This window comes from Rousettus aegyptiacus, unplaced genomic scaffold (assembly GCF_014176215.1).
Source record: "Rousettus aegyptiacus isolate mRouAeg1 unplaced genomic scaffold, mRouAeg1.p scaffold_m13_p_1, whole genome shotgun sequence".
Taxonomy (NCBI): Eukaryota; Metazoa; Chordata; class Mammalia; order Chiroptera; family Pteropodidae; genus Rousettus; species Rousettus aegyptiacus.
This window is the reverse complement of record NW_023416284.1, coordinates 65,160,560-65,180,283: the sequence shown is the minus strand read 5'-3', so window position 1 is coordinate 65,180,283 and position 19,724 is coordinate 65,160,560. Positions and strand designations below refer to the sequence as shown.

General features: G+C 32.1%; 1 protein-coding gene across 4 annotated transcripts in view; it reads right to left on the bottom strand.

The window, feature by feature from the left end:
* Positions 1–19,724, bottom strand: part of MTF2 (metal response element binding transcription factor 2) — a 60,140-nt gene that overhangs the window by 7,187 nt on the left and 33,229 nt on the right. The window contains exons 2-12 of one of the 4 annotated variants that reach the window (XM_016134253.2): positions 18,421–18,437; positions 18,239–18,340; positions 18,046–18,127; positions 14,557–14,652; positions 14,226–14,326; positions 13,691–13,839; positions 11,251–11,346; positions 10,283–10,351; positions 8,923–9,046; positions 2,903–2,970; positions 1,199–1,369 (exon numbers count right to left, since the gene is read on the bottom strand). In XM_016134253.2, the coding sequence (XP_015989739.1) occupies positions 1,199–1,369; positions 2,903–2,970; positions 8,923–9,046; positions 10,283–10,351; positions 11,251–11,346; positions 13,691–13,839; positions 14,226–14,326; positions 14,557–14,632 (854 nt within the window). In that variant the 5' untranslated portion in view covers positions 14,633–14,652; positions 18,046–18,127; positions 18,239–18,340; positions 18,421–18,437. Of the gene's footprint in view, positions 1–1,198; positions 1,370–2,902; positions 2,971–8,922; positions 9,047–10,282; positions 10,352–11,250; positions 11,347–13,690; positions 13,840–14,225; positions 14,327–14,556; positions 14,653–18,041; positions 18,128–18,238; positions 18,438–19,724 lie in introns of those variants that run through there. The other 3 variants (XM_016134250.2, XM_036236512.1, XM_036236509.1) reach the window with 3 other exon arrangements.

Below are 19,724 nucleotides of genomic sequence, written 5' to 3'. Positions count from 1 at the left end.
TTCACTCATTCTCACGGCTTCCAAATTTATATCATGTGTCCTGACTTCTCCTGAGCTCCTGACATACACACCTAATTGCCTATATATATGACATCATCATCACTTAGATAGCCCACTTAAGAATTTCAAACTCAATGAGTATGAAATAGAAGAAAGCTTCATTCACTTTGTCAAATTCCGTTCTTGGTAACAGACACCACCCACCAGTTGCTAAAGCCAGAAATCTGGGCATTATTTAACTATATTCCTCCCTTTCTTTTGCAAATTTAATTCATTAGCAAAGCCAATAAATTCTGCCTCCAATAGAGATCCTGAATCTATTTTCTCTCCCTTTGACTACTACCACCACCTCTGCACAAGCTACCATCATCTCTTACCAAGACTTCAAGATTCTTAATTTTCTCTTACTTCTACTTACTTCTATACCTATACATTCTCCAAACAGCACTCAAAGAGGTACTTTTAAGGATAACCCAATCTGTTTACATCTTTAAATAGTTCCCCATTATTCTTAGAAAACTCTTGAGTCCTTATGACGCCTACAAGACTACATGATCAAGTGCTACCCAACGTTTCCAACATTGCTACTCTCTACCCCTCATTCATACCTCACAAGCCTTCACACTTGTTATTTCTACTACCTGGAGTATTCCTCCCCTTGCTCTTCAAATTGTTAGATCGTTTTCATTCTGTAAGCCTCAGCTTAAATAGGCCTTCTTTAAGCCTCCTTCTTAAAGTAGACCCCTTCATCTCTATTCATCCCAGTACAGTCTAAATCTGTATGCTTTTCCCTAAATAGCACTAGCATGATCTGTACTTAATCTATTTTCTTCCCCACTATAACATAAACCCTATCAGAAAAGAAAGAAAGTCTTTCTTGTTTGTTGTTATACCCCTAGAAATTTGACAGTAAAGTGATGATAATGAAATGAATGAATGGGAAATAAACAAATAAACAGGCCAGTACTTAAGCTGTTTGTTAACCAAATCAATAAGGCTTATTCCTATAAAACCTAAGATCTAAAATAAAAAAACATCTTGCATTAGCTCTTTGTACCTTGTCTAAGCAAAAAATTTTAAAAAATAAATCAGGGTAACTGCCACTTGTACTTTCAAATATATTAATGAGACTACATAACACACATTTTTAGTTACATATAAGCTAAAGAGAAAAACTATGCCACAGATCAACTTTTACCTTGAATCAGATATAGGTTTGGATGCCTTTCTGCCTTTAATTTTAAATTCATGGGATGTTCCTTCAGGTTCTTTCTCTGCTTTGAAAGCCACATTTGGTGGCACAGGAGGAACACGAATTCGCAACCCAAACAAATGCTTCTTCTTCTTTATTTCTTTCCCAGACATAAACCTAAATTTTTAAAAAAATTAACTAAATATTTAAAAACTGAACACATATACACAGCAGATCCTAGCTCATAACTTTAAGATATAAAACCTTTATACATGAAAGTCCACCCAATATTACAAAACTCACTCTATCCCCTTGCTTTCCTGGATTCTTTATCTGTCCCAGAGCCAGTCCACAGGAGGACAGGATGGGAGAATAGGAGGGAGGTATAGGATCAGAAGGAAGGGAAAAGAGCACACGTCCACTTTTCTTTTTAAAACACGGCATCTAACTTTTTAAAGGAAAGAAGAGTACAGAATAGTTTAGTCCCAATATAGTTTTCCGTATTTTAGTGTCATCTGTTAAAAATACCTTTAAAAAGGTGTAGAATTCTACTTCAGGTAATTTTTGAGAAATCTTGTTCAGAAAGTAATAGATAACAGCACCGTCAAAGAAAGTAGAAGACCAATCCTAGAGGCCCAGAAAATAAAAAGAAATATCTAGTGCTTCAGATCTAAAACTGAAAATAACCTGGAGCAGAGAAATGTTATTTCAGTGTTGGCTTGGGTCTCTGAAAAATATGCTCCTTAGCCCATTTCCAAAGGCTTTCAGGTCCTTATTTAAAAAAAAAAAAAAAAAAAATCTATCTTACCTATGTTTGTCTAGCCAAAAGAAACACTACCAAATATTTGGATTGCTCTTCTACTTTTACAGAGGATTGAAAGAGGGGGCCCCATTTTTACCATAACAGGAACAGATCTACTTCTGACACTCTAAATTGGATTATAAAATTCATTGTCTCATAAAGTAATTTTACCAATACGGGAACTGCTCAGTTACTTTATGGCTTCTTGAGCTGACCTAAAGATCTAGCCACTAATAATTATAATACATGTTTAATGATGAAATGCTGTCAAGTTCAAAAACAGAAAATTGTTACAAAATTTTGTAATATAACTCAATAATTGGTTGGAGCCAGCATATACATTTTTAAAAATTACTGGTATTGCATTTTTAAAATATTTTTAAGAAATGCACATACGCTGGTTTAAAATAAAAAGATTTAGACATGAAAATAGCAAACAATATCACTTAATTATCAAAAACTTAGACCACTAATATTACTGCTCCATAACTCATGGCAATAACAAATCTCGATGGTAAAAGATCTCGATCATTTAAAAATCCATATTCTCTACAAATATTCCCCTATTTTTGCATATTCCCACCAGCTAACAAGATTTTATTTTACTCTCTGTAGACTGCATTATAAAAACAAGTCATTACTGACTATGCTTTCTCAAATGACCAGGCCGAATTCTGTTGAGATACTGATATGACTCCCATCTACCATTTCCAAAGGTCTGGTCTTCCCTTCTCCAACTCTTGAGAGTCAATGCTCTACTCTGACTGAAAAAAGAATACGACATTAGAAAGTTTTAAAATGTATGTACTAGTTCTATACACAAATCCCACAATTCTTAAACAATGCCATTATTACTTATACTTAATAAATGTCTCCCTCATAGGGATACATAATATAAATCAACTTACATGGTCTTGTAATCATTTAATGCCTCCAGAACATGCTCATATCTTTCAGATTTTGGTGTGTCTGCCAGCTGTGAAGTATCAAGAAACAATTTAATGCACTATAATGTCATCAATTAGTAATATACAGATGCTAGATAGAGGCAATGTGATGTAGAGGAAAAGTGTACTGACTGAACTTAGAAAATCTAAGTTCTAATTGCAGGTTCTCACTGACCAGCTGTGTGATACAAGGTCATTTAACTTCTCAAGGCTTGTTTTCTCACCTATAAAAAGAGGAGTATAAATCCTGCACTACTTACTTCACTAATAACTGTATGGATCAAATGATATGTCTGAAAGAACTGGAAACTGTACAACAATACAAAAATGAACCTTTATTAGTTATTATTTAATTTATTTTAATTCTATAACCTGGGGAAATAATACATTTGAATTACTTTGATAACAACCACAAAAGTTTCTAACAGATAGGTATAGGGAGGAATATAAAAAGTAATGAGAAACATACCATTTTATTTCCCAATACTTCTAATATTAGCACAAAACAATAATCTCTATAATTTTAAAAACTACTATAAATTTGGGGATTTATTTTTCTAACAATTACAGATTTTAGCCAGCCCTAACACCTAAAACAGCTCAGTAATTTCCTACCATCACAATCCACTTTAAAATCTAAATTTTAAATATAATAAACATTCTATTTTGTTTTAAAAGGGCTTCCTTCAGAATCATTTCTGCCTTTTCTTTCAAGTTGACAGACTGGGTCCAAGAGCAAAAAGATTCTAAATTATAAATGGACCATCCTCAATTAATGCCACAAAAACTTTTAAAAAAAAATTCTACATATCACAGCTGACTTTCAAAATTACTCCCAGTTATGTTTTTTACCAGTTAAAACTCCCAAACCTCTGATCTGCTTCAAGTAAAAAGAGCAAACAAATCTGTAAAATAGAATGTTGGAGGTAGAGAGACTTATCAAGTTATCTACACCAACTCTGTATTTTACAGATTAGTTAACAAATATAAAGATTAAATGAACTGCTCAAATTTACATGGCTGGTTAGTGGGAAAGCCGGGACCTGAACCCCAATGACAATCAGTCCATTGATTACCATTTATTGAGAGCCAATTCTGTGCCAATGTGTTATATGCTTTATAAAAAAAAACAAAACAGTTTGGCGATCCTTCCTCCATACTACTTTCTCCTATTGTAATCTGAAGTGTCCAATGATAGAGAATTTCTATTAGAGGAAAAACAACAGAATTAAACTCTAAAGCTTAAAAGAGACCTTAGATGTCCATCTAATTCAAGCTTCCATCAATAGAGTTCAATCCATTTTATAGTACTGATAATCATTCAACTTTGGCTTAACTATACACTAATAAAAGCTGAAGAGGCACCTACTAAGGGAGCCCATTCCATAGGTGGACGAAACCTTCCTTCTTGGAACTCTTCTATTCCTTCTTTTACAAGACAGTTCAAATATTTGACAGCAGCTATCATGTCTAAGAGTAAGTTAAAGTTTTTTAGCAGCAACATCACATGATTATTTCGTATTAAGCTTTAGCTAACTAATTCCATCCTCTTCCTCATTCCCCCACCCACCCCAACTCTAAAATCGATCAGGATGAACATCTATCAAATCAAGTATCCCCTATCATACCTGCTTCTTCTGTACTGTTTGTGTATTTAAGCCTAGAGGCAGAGCTTTATAACTGTTGTTAATCTGATTTTGTTTTCAGCTCAGGGTTCAAGATGATCTTTTCTCTTGATTCTGTCATCCTTCTTGAATTTAGGGTAGGGACAAAGACAGAACCCTCCATTAGAATCTCCCTCACAAATATTCCCAAACTATTGACTGTTTTTGTTACTGTCATTCAATTATCTACAAATCCCTTTAATTTTTACTTTAACCAGTTCACATTTCAATCTTACATGAAATTGAGTTATACTATGTCTATACCATGTCCATAGTATTTGACACACCAATGTTGCTAACCATAACAAAAAAACAATCCGGGTATTTAAATGATTTATACTAATAAATCAGTGTTTTTTTCCTTATTGCTTTTTAAATCTTTACAAACTATATATTTGAAAAACCTGCTCTATAGTTTTGCTGACAATCAACAACAAAAGTGACTATAATTTCTCAAATCCATTCCTTTCTACTTTTTAAAAATCAGAATGAACTCTCTTCTTTCTTTTGGTACTTATTCTCTACGGTTTCTCAGAAATTTTATCTGTAAGTCCCTTCAGCACTCTTAGACTATTCTGCATTGGACTATATATTTTAAATCACATAATGAGGTTAAGGGATTCCATTCTGTATACTGAAAATTAAGAGTACAAATACTATAGTGTAAATCAAATAATCTGTATTAGAAAAGCATAATATTCTAAGTCATCAATCTGACCATGAGGTTTATAACATGTTTCTTCAGCAGAATAATCACTTTTGTTCTCTCTACAGACATCGATCTCACACTATGCTTTTATGTTCAGAGTTGTACATTTCTGTACAGATAAAATGCTACTATGTTTGGTCAAAACTCTTCCCCCTCAATAAAATAAAACCTTCAATTATGCTGAATTCTAAGCCACATAGGTTTAAGCATGCTAAACAGCTTAAGTAATTTATCTGCCAACCTATGTACACTGTATGCTAATAGATAATAATCAAGGCCCCAAGCATTTTTGTTCATCAGATTTCTTATAATTTTCATTTAAAAGTATACCACCTCTATTATACATTTTTCTCTAGCCAAAACATCATTTCTGCCATAGTATTTCACTTGAGTTTTATCGATGCCTTTCTCCCTACATCCCTCAAAACTGAGGTAACACTTAGTACATTTTTAAGACCACAGTTAACAGGAAAGTGGGTTATCCTTACAGAATTAGGATTTTATATCACATTAGGAATCAAGACAAATGATAACAGGTAGATTCCAGAAAATATTAATATCTCATTTTAACTCCAAAAAGCAATCTGGTACAATAGTGATGCTTCGTTCTAAATAAAAATCTTAAGCAACTTTTATTTGGGGTCTCAACTGTTGTATCACATAATTTTACTATCTCAAAATAAATATTTCAAAACATAGTGCTTCAAATAGCTATACTCAGTATATATGATAGCCATTAAGTCGCTCTCAAAGATGTAAAAAAAAAAAAAAAAAAAATCACAAAGAAACACGATGTCAAACTATATGTTCTAATATGTTCTAAAAGTTTCATCTTCTCTTTACAGCAATCCCAAAAATAACCAACTAAGAAAAATATACAATAATCTGCCTTTCAGTATAAAAAGATATGCTCTCCAAAAGATGTTTGTTTTTGAAACTTCTTTTTGCTATTAAAAGAGGTCACATTATTTCCTACATACCAATAAAAAAAAAAAAACCACAATAGACTAAGCAAATATACTGATTTAATATGATTCCTCCAAATAACTAGAAATGTAAATCTTTATTAGGCTTCCCCCAAAACATAGAAATGTCATTTCACTTTAGCCTGAGTCGTCATATGTAATATAAATAAAATGGTACCAGAAAATGGTAAATATGAATAAGTTCCTCCCTGTGACTAGGATTCCATTATTTTTCCTAACGCCATAAAAATCTCAACTCACGTTATCACAAAATTTTCTTCTCTAACCTAGATGGGGTAAAAGAGAAAACTTCACATTTGGGAGAGTTAAATCAACTGTTTTTCTGTTTTGTTTCATTTTTGAAGAGAAATTTTTAGACTAGTTCTATGCCATATAATCTATAGCATGTATAATAAGAACTGTTCAAAATGACTCGAGTACTCTCAGGTACTTAGTTAACCAATAATGTACTTAGCATAAATATTTCCCATGTTTTGAAAGTAATTAATGCTATTTTATAAAATTTTGAACACGAATATAAACGAAAAGAAGTTTTGGTTAACCTAAATTTGGATTAGTGACAAAATTCAATTTGCAATTCAATTTCAGTTAACCAAAGAATTCCTATTTTAATAATGTGGAATAATCCATTATTTGTATTCTTTGTTCCTATTACCACAAACATTTAAAAGTAAACTGAATCAAAATCACTGAATAAACAATACCGAATGGCATAAAGTTCATACTTTCTTTATTATATAAAGATGGAGAAAATTAACAAAGAATTAAAACCTGATCTTCCATCTATAAATTACTAGACTAAAAACATTACTAGAAGAAATCGTAATGTTTTCTTTTTTTTAATGCAGAGAAAGCAATGAGAAATAATTTGAAAGTCATTTGTTCCAATAATTTGATGGCTCAAAAAATGGAACCATTCCTCAGAAAAGTAAACTTTTTTGTTGTCAAGTTTTATAAGATTATAATTATGTTTTTCTTACTTTTTAAATAAAGGGAAACATTTTCCCATATTGACAAATAAAAAATTAAAATTTCTTAGTTTTAAGACATAAACTACAGAAAATGAAAATATCTATTGCTGAAATTTCTTATATGTATCAGAAGATCATCTGGAACTAAGATATCTGAAATTCACGAACTGAACTCATTTCTTTAAAAACTGATCGTGATATTTGTTTTCTATTTTCAGCCACATAACTAAAACCAAAATATTACTTTCATTTTAATAAAATGATGGTATTTGAAATAAATAAAACAAATTCCATTTTTAAATGTATGCCCACTGTCTACATGAAGTAACTACTACAGAATTTAATGATATAAAACAAAATGTTCTAATAGGAATACAGATGTATTTGCATGTAAAGTACTGAAAGAACCGTGTCTATAAAAAAAGCATTTTAATGAATCTATCACAACATAAGATACCAAGATGACTCTAAGAACCCTATAGTTAACTAGTGCCTTACACTTAATTTTTTCTTTTGTTAATAATCAGTTTGTAAAAATTTATCAAATTTACAAGTCACTCATTTTCCCTCAAACTTCATCCAGAAGCAGTATTTATCAGAAAAGTTAAGAGTGTTATTTTTCAATATCTAATATTCGATACATTTTAGCTCAGTTGATTTTAATTATATCCTTGATTTTAATATCTAAGTATTCTGTAAGTGTTCATTTTATTTTATGCAACTAATCTACCACCAACTTTTAAATATATGTGCATTGTTCTCTCCATGATGCCCCATAAAACCCCAAGAAAAAAACAACGAAATGCCTTGGTAATCTATTTGATATGAACCTTACCAATTGCCCCAAGTCTAAAACTACAAATGCAGAAATTATTCCTAAATTTCAAGTCAGTTTACATAATTTTTACCTCAAAATGTAATCTGTGAATAAAATTCACACATCTGATTTCACATATTATAAAACAATTTTTATTTAACCTGAGTATTTAATACCTGTATTTTAATAATTACAAATAAATGCCAAAAACAAGGTAACTATGAAAGTTACTCTAGTTACTTTATTCTTTGTGCTATTCCATGGTTTCAAAATCTTCAATGAACACACAGGAACTTTTATATTGCTTTAAAAAAAGACTTTGTAAACCAGCATGAGTGGTTCTATTTCGCAAACAAACAGCAAAATGAGATGTCCAAATGAGGGGGAAACTCTCCAACTCAGGTAGCTTCACTAACTCATTATTCTAACACCAAAAGTGGAAGTCAAAGATTTATAAGGTAGTACCAACAAGAGATTTGTAAAGAAGAATGTTAGTTACATCTCTAAGTTTATAGGAAACTTTGAAGAAAATGAGGAACCAAAGATACCCAATAATAAGGATTTCTCCCTCCCTTCTAACTACAATGATTCTCACTTCAGAAAATGGAAGATTCAAGTGATTTATTTTCTCCTCCCAAATTTTTTCCCTAGTTAACAGGCAATGAACAGGAGGATGAGAAGGCTGGTCCTGATATCCTTACAAAAGTTATTTCTTCCTGAACTAAAACTAAAATTCTACTTTAGATGTATAGCTTATACATATGTCTTAGTTGCTTTTAACAAAAACAAAAAAGACATCAAATAGCTAATGAAATAAGCTCTAAAATCACTTACCTCTCCAGGGTGCAATCTATCCCAGTTTTCATTAATATATGTCATAAGCTCAAGTTCAGAATCAAAGTATTTCTTCTTGTGAATAACACTTAGGTTGTAAAGGCATAAGTGTGCTATATCTACCCTGGAATCCAAAATAATCAAAATATACAAAAACAATGTTTCTGATTACTGTTAAGAAATTACACAATTTTTTATACACCAGTAATTTTTAAAATCCAATATGAAGTATTTAGGTGAAAAAAGGGTCAATATTATGTCATATTCACAATATAGTAAATCATTATATATTAAAATAATTTTAAAACATTAAGTATATACTGAATGGTAACTAAAAACTAAGATATTTGAATATCTTAAAATGTATTAAAAAATGTGACTTTAAGAAAAAAATAAGTTAAATATTTGTTTTCACTACTACATGTAAGTTAACAGTACAGATCATATTTTAATAGACTTTGCTTCACAAGTGTTATCTTTTCCTAAAATATGTAAAACACTTAACAAAATTTGCTAAGTACTTACTACAGTAGCCCCTTATCCTCAGTTTTGCTTTCAATGGTTTCAGTTATCTGCGGTCGACCGCAGTTATAAAATATTAAACGGAAAATTCCAGAATTAAGTTTTAAATTGTGCACTATTCTGAGTAGCATGATGAAATCTTATGCTGTCTCACCTGTCTAGCCTATCCAGGCTGTATACACTACCCATCCAGTAGTCACTTAGTAGCCATCTTGGTCATCAGATTGACTGTTGCAGTGTTGCAGTGTTTGTGTTCAATAACCCTTATTTTATTAAATAATGACTCCAAAGCTCAAGAGTAATGATGCTGGCAATTCGCCAAAGAGAATCTGTAAAGTGTATGTATGTACAGGAAAAACCATAAACTATCTATGGTTTCAGGTATCCACTTGGAGTCTTGGACGTATTCCCTGTGGATAACAGTGAACTACTGTATAAGCATTTCATCAGTACATCTCCAAAATTCATCACATTTCCAATGCCCGAGAATTACTACATTGAAGCAGAAATTGGCATATTTGTGATAAAAACTTTCTCTCCTATATACTATCCTAAAGGCCCAAAAGAACTAGAAACTTGAATAAGAATTTTGAAGAACTAAAAGATTTTAAAATTACATTTTATGCTTTAGAAAATAAGTGGCCTTATTATTTTAGCAATAAAACTAGATAATCTTTGGTGAAGATGACGTCAGGTTTAAGGATAAATAAAAGAAATAAAGCCAGGCATAAAGACCAAATATTTTATTTAAGCCAAATAAATGTATACAGAAAGTTTCATCCTGTAGGTTTAAGAATATGGCTCTCTTTTGCTCCTTAACAAAAATGTCTACACTTACCACTGTAATGGTAGACGTTTGAGGTATTCAGGTCCAGAACTGCAGACAGAGCAAATAAATGTATAAAACCTAAGGAAAAAGGAAAAGTTGTATACTGAGTAACCAAGGATGTACATAAATTATTTAACAACTAAAGCTAATATTCGGCAAGTGCATATCCTACGACTGACGTAAGGAATGATATACAAAGCAAAATATAATATGAATTATAACACTGTGGTTTAAAGAATTTCTTTTCCAGTAACAAATAATGAAATAATTCATATCTGGGGGGAAGGTGCAATTTTTCTTAGCCATTAGAAACCTTCACAGTTCACAACAAAGATTCATATACAGATATATTTTACTAATGGCTTGTGTGTACCAGGAATTGTGATGGCTACCCTCATATACATTGTCACTTTAATACTCAAAACAATCTGGTAAAATAAGTAGACTTTCCTAAGATCAGAAAGATAGTAAATGGCATAATTTAACCAGGTTTTATGATGCCAAGTTTAGTGCTCTATCTTTAATTTTTCTTCCTAGAGTTCTCTGCTATTCCACATTCTCCTAACTTAGAAAGCATGTTAAGTCTGCTTTTAGGAATCTTTAGATCTAGGGTATAAATTGTGTATATTAGCGTTCTGTGGCCTTTTCCAATTTTCTGTCATAGAATCCCTTTGAAGTTCTTTACAGGAACATACCAATGAGAATAGTTTAGAGCATTGTGGACAGTAAGAGCAAATTTTATCACTAATCAAATACTTAAAAGCTTTCCGGGATATCTAAAAGCACAAAAATTATGCATATTTTTAAGTTATATATTATTCAAGTATATTACTCAATGCTTTCCCTCTAAGGTGACTCATTTACAAATCACTTGTTTAAACTCCTTTTAGAATTAGAAATTTGAAACTGCAAACATAACAATAAAAAAAGCTAAAAAAAAAAAAAATCAATCGGTAAAGTTCAAATGCCCTTCTCACCTGTCTCCAAATAGCATTGGCTTTTGAAGGCATTGCACACAAGCCTCATGAAACCACTGCTTACATTTGCAGCATTGTAGCATCTTTAAATACCAGCTATAAGAAAAGAGTTAAGATTAAAATTACTTTTTGACGATGTAAAGGTTTTTAAGTGGCATTGCACAGAATACAGTTCTGATTACAGTATTACATTTTTAGTACTCTTAGTGTTAAATTTTTTCTTTCCCAAAAGTTATTAACATTGACTATTTCACCTCTCTCTTTTATTCATGAGAATTTATAGGCTCTATAAAGTTATGTCTACTACTTCTAGTCAGCAAGTGCCTGGTTTCTATACTATTAAAGGATCTATGTCAAAACACAAGCCTGGGACTTTATTCCATATTAACTCTCCATGTTCTAGGAGAGATCAGTTTCAGAGGTCCTGCTCCCTTATGTGTACAGCTATTTACCCCATTTACCAAATGGGCAAAAGCAGCTTTATATCTTCACTGTTTCTATTAACCTTGTCTATTAAAATGGAAAGAAGTACAGTTATGCTTGGCGTAACAACATTTCAGTTTACAACAGACCACATATACAATTGTGGCATACTATATCGTCTAGACATATAGTAGACTATACCAGTGGTCCCCAACCTTTTTGGCGCCTGGGTCCAGTGGCTCCTATGAGACTCTAATGTCCAGCAATCTGACGTGGAGCTGAGATGGTGATGCTAGCGCTGGTGAGCAGCTGCAAATAACAGATGAAGCTTTGCCTGCCAGCTGTTTACCTCCTGATATGCAGCCCGGTTCCTCAAGGCCATACATAGGTACTGGTCCATGACTTGGGGGTTGGAAACCCCTGGGCTTTACCACCTAGGCTTGTGTTAGTATACTCTATGATGCTGGCAAAATGATGAAATCACCTAACAACATGTTAGTCAGAATGTATCCCAGTTAAGTGGCACACGACTATATAGAAATTTAATATATTTGATTAAAGTAATTATAAATCTAAGATTCTACAAAATATTAAGATTTTATCAAAGATTTTTTTCTATTTCAGATAGTTCAAGATGCTAAAACTGAATCTTCAACTAAGGATATCCTCTTTTCAGTTAGTATATAGTTTTGATATGCTGATACCCTTATATGCCACCCAAATAATGTGTTTGCTTCCAACAATTCTTTTGCTCAACAAGTGAGCCTCATATTAATTTTGAGCCACACATACACAAAGGCAAGAAGACTGATACTAAGTAATCATCAAAAACTAATGAATACTATGTTCCAGGTACTCTGCTAAGTGCTGAAGTTAGAGTTGTTAGCAGTATCAAACACAGTTTATGCAGTCATGGCACTTACACAATGGATGATTTGCCTCATAAAATAATGTCTATAATGGTTTCCCCCTATTTCGAATAATGCTTTAAATGCTAGGTGGAAATAACTTCCGGAGAAAAATCAATCTCTAGGTCTGTTCATTAAATCTCTTTTCTATGTGATTTTTAAAAACTAGACAGCATGTTTCTTAGATCTGTAGGTGATCAAAATCTGAATATTACAAAAATGTTAAATTACAAAAATTCCCTAAGATCAAAGACAAGGTAGAATAAAGAATTAAAATTTCATTCATTTATATGTTCATTTATTTGTGTTTTCATAGTTGAATAGTTATATGTCCGAGCATTCTCCTAGACAGGTACCATCCTAAGAGAAAGAGTCTCCTAAGAAAGATAGATGTAAGAAATCAATAATTATAATTTAAATAAATATAATTATTCACTAATATCTCTTAAAAATTGTAGTACAAATACACGATGCATAACTTGGCTTTTATCAGCTTATATTTAAAAAAGAAAAAAAAAGCTAAAGGTATTACTTGACCTCCTACAAACTCAAAATGATCCAAAGAACATGATGGGATGCCAAAGATAGGTGATACAATCTCTCTTTGCAATAACAGAACCATAGTGCTCAGAACTCTAATAGCTCCATTGTTGTAAAACTATTCCTGGCAACACTGCATTTTCTAATCATGACACTGTACTTCAAGATTAACTTTCAAAAATTGGTGAGCAAGAAATACAGAGTTTGGAAATCATGTCATAAAAAATGTTTGATGACAATGGAGATTTTAGACTGGAAAAAAGAACACTACTTGTATGTAAATCATGGGAATGGGAAAATGATTGCTGAACTGAAATATTTTAAGCGTTATCTCCTAAGAGAGATAAGACCTATTTGTTTAGTTCCAAAAAGCAGAACTAGGACCAGTGATTAGATGTTAAAGATAAATTTCTAAACATTGTAAGTTAGAACTCTGATCCATTTATTTATCAAACATTTAATGATAAAGATAAATAAAACCACTGCCTCTAATTTCCTTTTCAATACAAAAATAGACAATATAAGAAAATAAAAATTACTTAAAGGCATTAACTAACTATATTACTTACTCTCCAGGGCCTCCACAATAGCAGTAACATTGCTGGACATTGGTTTTATGACCCGCATCCCATTCAAGGTCTGCCACACTATAGGGTAATGTCTGCTTCATGACTTGCAATGCTTTGGCATTTGGTCCTTTCTTAAGCGCACCACCCCTCTATAATAGAGGGAAAAAGTATTTTAGAAGAGTGAAGGATACATTTTTAAATACAATTCAATAACTTAAAAATGCTTCTGAAACTGAAGAAACTTCCATTTTAAACTTCTTACCATATCAGAAACTGTTTGACTAATAACAACCTTTATTTTTGTTGTCTTTTCTTTCAAATTATTGCCCTAATTCCAAGACCACTATGAGAAAATAAGTGCAAGAAGAGCTGCAAGTCACTTATGCATCATTAGTAAAACAATAAGCAGTACCTCTTTCTACCCAGCATTGATTGCTTATTTCATTCAAATCAACTTTCAACGTATACAGTCATTATGTTGATAGTGCCTTACAAATTCCATTTAGGGCTTCAGCCCAAAACACTTAAAAGATACCTTTGTTGTTGTTGCAAAAACACACTGTCGACAGAGCCACTTTTCATCTGAATCAATCACACTGGAATCAATATGAGGTGTGTGACACAACTGATGATATCCTTAATATCAAAAAAAGCATAAAGCAAATTCTATTTAATTAATAAATACCGCAACAATTTCAAGAAGGCATTTTAATATTCTCTTTTCCTACATTAATATAATTACAACTAATGAATAAATTGTAACAGCTTCGATTACCAATGTAAAGTATTTTTAATCATTAATCTTCAATGGGGCATTACACATGTAACAAAACTTTCCCACAAGATTAAAAGAAATCAGTGGTTACCTTGGCCGCACTTATCACATATAACCATTTCATTGGGAGCTTCTGAATACTCTTCTTGACATATTGTACAGACCATTTCCCCACTTCCAGTGGCTCCTAAAATATTTAAAATAAACACTAAAAAGACAATAATAATAAAGAAGTACTGCACATAACAGAAATATTTTTTGACTCAGTGAGTAGCCCATACGGGTGATGCTTGTTCACTAAATCATGATTTCTTCTCAGGGCAAAGTATAATATACAAAATGTTATTTCTCTGCTCCCTCTCTGTATTCATCCTACCTTTAACCTAAGATATCTCTTTATAGTAATAATTTAACCTGCTTTTTTGAACAGGGAATAATTTAAACTGCTTTCAATTTAAACGATAGGATCCTTTATCATTCACTTCTAATATTCCAACTCTCCTGAAGGAAGAAGGAAGGGGATGTTTTGTGAACACTTAGAACAACTCTCCAGAACACAGATCTACCCATGTACATGTGTTCGCTCACTCTACACTGCCTAACATCATGAGAATAAAGAAAAAGGGCAAGAAAGATATATCACTGACCCCTTTCTCTCTGGACATGGAACTTTCTTTATATTTACTAATGTATGAAACAGGTTGAACACCAATGATTTCCTCTCCAGCTTCTGAAATCTGGAAATATGGTGCCCAATAATGCACCCTAACAAAATCTCACTGTAACAAAAGCTCAGGGGCTCCACAATTATTAAATAATACCTTTTTACTTGAATAAGTAAATTATTTTTTCCTTAAATATTTTTTACTAAAACATTTTATTCTAAAAACAATTTTATTCTATAAAATTTAGAATGTGAGTTTTTCACTCTAACAATTATTACTGATATTCTCGGCAATTTCAATATACATAATTAAAATATTAATACACGTGCTTTATTCACATAGCAACAATAAAAATTTACGATTTTGTGCTATGAGCCAAGCTCTGTGAGGCTCTTGACATACATTCTTTTGTTTAATTCTGTAACTTATTCGATCAGTATTCTATTTAAAGAGAAGAAATGAGGCTCAGAAAGATAACTAAACTAAGGACCCTTAGTCAGAAAGTATCAAGGCTAGGATTCAAACCTAGATAAGCCAAAGTCTATATTATCTTCACTGTGAGGTGCTTCCTTTCATTATGTAGTATTACAATACTATGTAATATTTCTTTATCAAAGGTATTTTCACACCATAGTTTTCAAAATGATAATTCTTAATAGCCACATAATATTCCATCCAGTGAAAAGAACCAAATTTACTTTATTATGCCTCTATTCTTAACATATAGGTTACCAAATTTTGTTTGTTCATTTCATGCATTTTCCTTTGTTTATTGATTTGGTATCTTGTCCTCTCTAGCCTCCTCTTTTCCCAGGCTTTGTTTACTTCTTTGCACAGTTGACTGGACATGGCCTTCTAAAGTTTATGGCTTTAGTCAGGAGGAGAGCAACCAGACTGAACCTGGGACCTCTCAGTCCAAATCTGCAATTCCCCGGAAAAGGACCTATATACAGCCTTAGATTCGGGTAGGTGCCTGATTTGACACCCACTGCAAACATATGGACTGGTGTGGGAGGCGGCAGTTCCTCAGAAAAGCAGGTGCTGATTCAACAATGTGTTTACCTCAGAAAACAATCCTAAGGAATGCCTTTACTTGTGAAATTCAAATACATCAAGTTTACAAGCATTTTCTGTGTTTCTTAGTGGCCTTCTACAATTTCTCTTACTCTAAATCCAACTGACTATAAAGTCCTAGCCATTTCACCTTCGATGTACCAAAGTTTTTGTTAAAGCTACAGTATGTATTTTTCATCTGTTTTTTTTTTACTTTTGAATTATTTCTTTTGCATGAACTGCTAAAAGTGAGTTTGCTATGTAAAGAGTATAAAACATTTTTATGCATTTAATACAACTGTTAAAGTAATATCCAAAATAGGTGTTAAGGTTAAAAATCCTTTTAAAATCATGTCATGGTTTTAATATGTTACCTCCCTGTTGTAATGCACTACTAACTTGGTTACACATGACAAACTTTTCAAAGAAATCTTACTAGATGAGTGAAATTACCCAAATTTGTTAAATTATTTTGAAGTATCTATTATTAGCAGGTTTCTTATAGGAAGCAAACTACAAAAGCTACTCTCCACACTGAAATTTCATAATGCAGTTTTCAGATTCACTTGCTCATTCCATAGCAACTCCAAGGTACATGTGTGCTAACTTTCTGGGTGTTAACAAAGAGTTAAATAGCCAAGGAGCACCCCTTTGTAATTCTAAGGATAACCAAAGCAGCCACTGAGGAAAGAACCACCACAGACCACTAACTGATATACTGGGTGGGGCATGTGTTGGACAGGACCCTCACTTTCACAAAAACTTCCTTTCCAGATGTACCACTGATTTTCTTCTTTTTTTCGTGTTTAAAGACTAAAAAAGGGATAATTCTGTAAGCAGGATAATAAGATCTGTTCAACATCACTACTGTTGAAGATATCCTATCGTCCTCCTCTCTCTTTTCTCACTGATCCGTCAATTTCAGATTCAAAACATAATACAAATATGGCAGTAACCTATCATAAAGTTGCACTTGGGATTCAAATACAAAACCCAATCACTAAATACTTTAGAAAAGTATCCACCTTTTAGGGAAAGAGAATTTACATCTCCTTTCTATAAGAGGAAATATAAAACACAAGTCTTAGTGCAGGCTATTAACTCTGTAAAAGGAAAACCAAAAGAGATGTTTTACTATGCAGCTAACAACTCAGATTTTTAATGTTTATAATTTCTATAAATAAAACATTTTCAATGAAAAAGATACATGGGAAAATAACACCTTTATTTAGCAGATTCAAAGGTTTGTGAAAATAGAAAGCATTACAAGAAACATACCTACAACCAAATCAAGATATACTTCTACTAATTTTTACATGCGCCCAATATATGCTCATTTTCTCATATAAACATAAAAAACATAATTAAATAGTAATTTCAAACCATTTTTTGAATGACTAGTTCTAATATTCTAAGCTCATTTAGTATGTCTGAATTCCTCAAAACGTCTAACAAACAGTATGTTCTCAAAACCTACTAGCTATCTACATTACTTTGTACTAATATAAGCAAGCAACAGTTATGATGAAGCTCAAAGTGTTACTCATATTAGTGACTAAAATTTTTCTTCTAAGTTCTTAGAAGGGTCCCAACAATAGTTTATAGGCATGTATCAGTAGCACATCTGTCTTCTAGTCTACCTCTACACCCTAACAGAGTGAGTCTTGCTTGTTCTTCTATGGTCTTTAACATAGATTATAACTGCCTGAAAACTATGAAGAGAACATTAATTGTTTTTGCCTCCCCTCAAAAGTGATTGAGTTATCTTAATACACTGCCAAACAGACAACATTCAAAAATAACAAATTGAAAAAAATCAAATTTTAGTATAAATCATGTTCAAGAGAAATAGTAGCACCTGCCTGTTTGAATGTCCTTCCAGAGAACCCAGGATTTAGAACTGTCTTCAAATATGATGAAGCAGCTCTGTTTCAATATGTTTATCTGAAATACAGAGGAATACTTGTAATTTCTTTTAAAATGAAAAACATGAAGCTAAATTTAAATTCAAGAAGTTTACTGCAAAAAAGCAAAAGATATATTAAGGTAACTTGCCTTTTTGATAGTTCCAAGATAAAACAAGCCATCTGACCATCTAGCTAGGACATCCTGACCTTCTTCAAATTTACATGCTGGCTTTTTGACTTTATGTCCATCCTGTAAAGACAGCTTGGTCAAGGATGTTGGGGTCTTTTGGTTTCGACGTAAAGGAGACCGCTTGTGGACCAGTGAATTACCTGCCCCTGTAGAGTCTCTGTTTAGGAAATTAAGGATAACCATATATAAGATTAACTTACTTGTAGAGCCTATTTTATACCAAAGACATATTTTGCATATTAATTAAAATTTCTGATTTATTAAAAAACTTAACTGGAGGGAAAATATAACAAGTACCTAAAATCACAAATACTCTCCAGAAACAAATAAGTTTAAAACAAAATGATAGCAGTTCTCAGTGCCTACCCGAGGTGAGGTCAGGTTTCAGCAACCACTCCAAGATAATATATGAAGGGCAGCTATCATCAAAATGACAGCTCTAAGTTGAAGTAAGCAGGCTGTCATGGTCATGAGCAAAAGGATGCCTTGAATCTCATAACTGGGTTTAGATAAACTAAAAGAAACTACATGTCACAGTGTCATAAGCACTTGATAAAGTACATAAGTGATTATGTCGCATGCAGCTAAAACACACTATCAGTGATTTTGGAGTAGTTGAGTATTTTCAACTCTTTGGAGGGATAGTCATATCTCCATACATAGAATCAGTCCTGAATTGATCATTGTTTATTGATGGGAATGTTAACACAGCCCCTCATATATGCACATAGGGAGTTTAAAATTAAAATTGAGAACTACCAATTACATAAAATTATAATCAAATGAGAAGAAATTTCAAAGATCATTTTACTTTTGTTAAAAAGATGCCAAAATTACATACTCTAATATTACAATTTATGTATTAGTCATTCCATAAACAGCATAGTATACCACCATCAACCTTCTTAAAAGTAACAGTATTTGTTTTGTTTCACATTCCCAATTTTAATATTTTTTACTAATTAAAAATGTAATATGTAAAACTAGATAGACAATAATTCAAAAGTATCATAAAAGTTAAGTAAAAACAAGACAAGCAAGGAAGAAAAAAATGTTTCAATACCTAGGAATTGGCAATATCTATGTCAATACCTAAGAATACAAATTCTGGAAAATTCTATCATAAGGTACTACATGGATGAACCTTAAAGACATTATGCTAAGAAAAATAAACCAGACAAAAAGGACAAATATTGTACAATTCCATTTATATGATGTAACTAAAGTAGTCAAATTCATAGAGACAGAGATGAATGATGGTTGCCAGGGACGGAAAAAAATGAGGTATGGAGAGTTAAGTGTTTAAAGGGTTTAGTGTTTTAGTTTGAAAAATATGCCTTTTAAAGATATCTGGTACCTCCCCAAATTTGCTGGAAAACATTAATCTATACATCCAAGAAGCTCAACAAATTCCAAGTAGAATAAAGTCGAAGATATTTATACT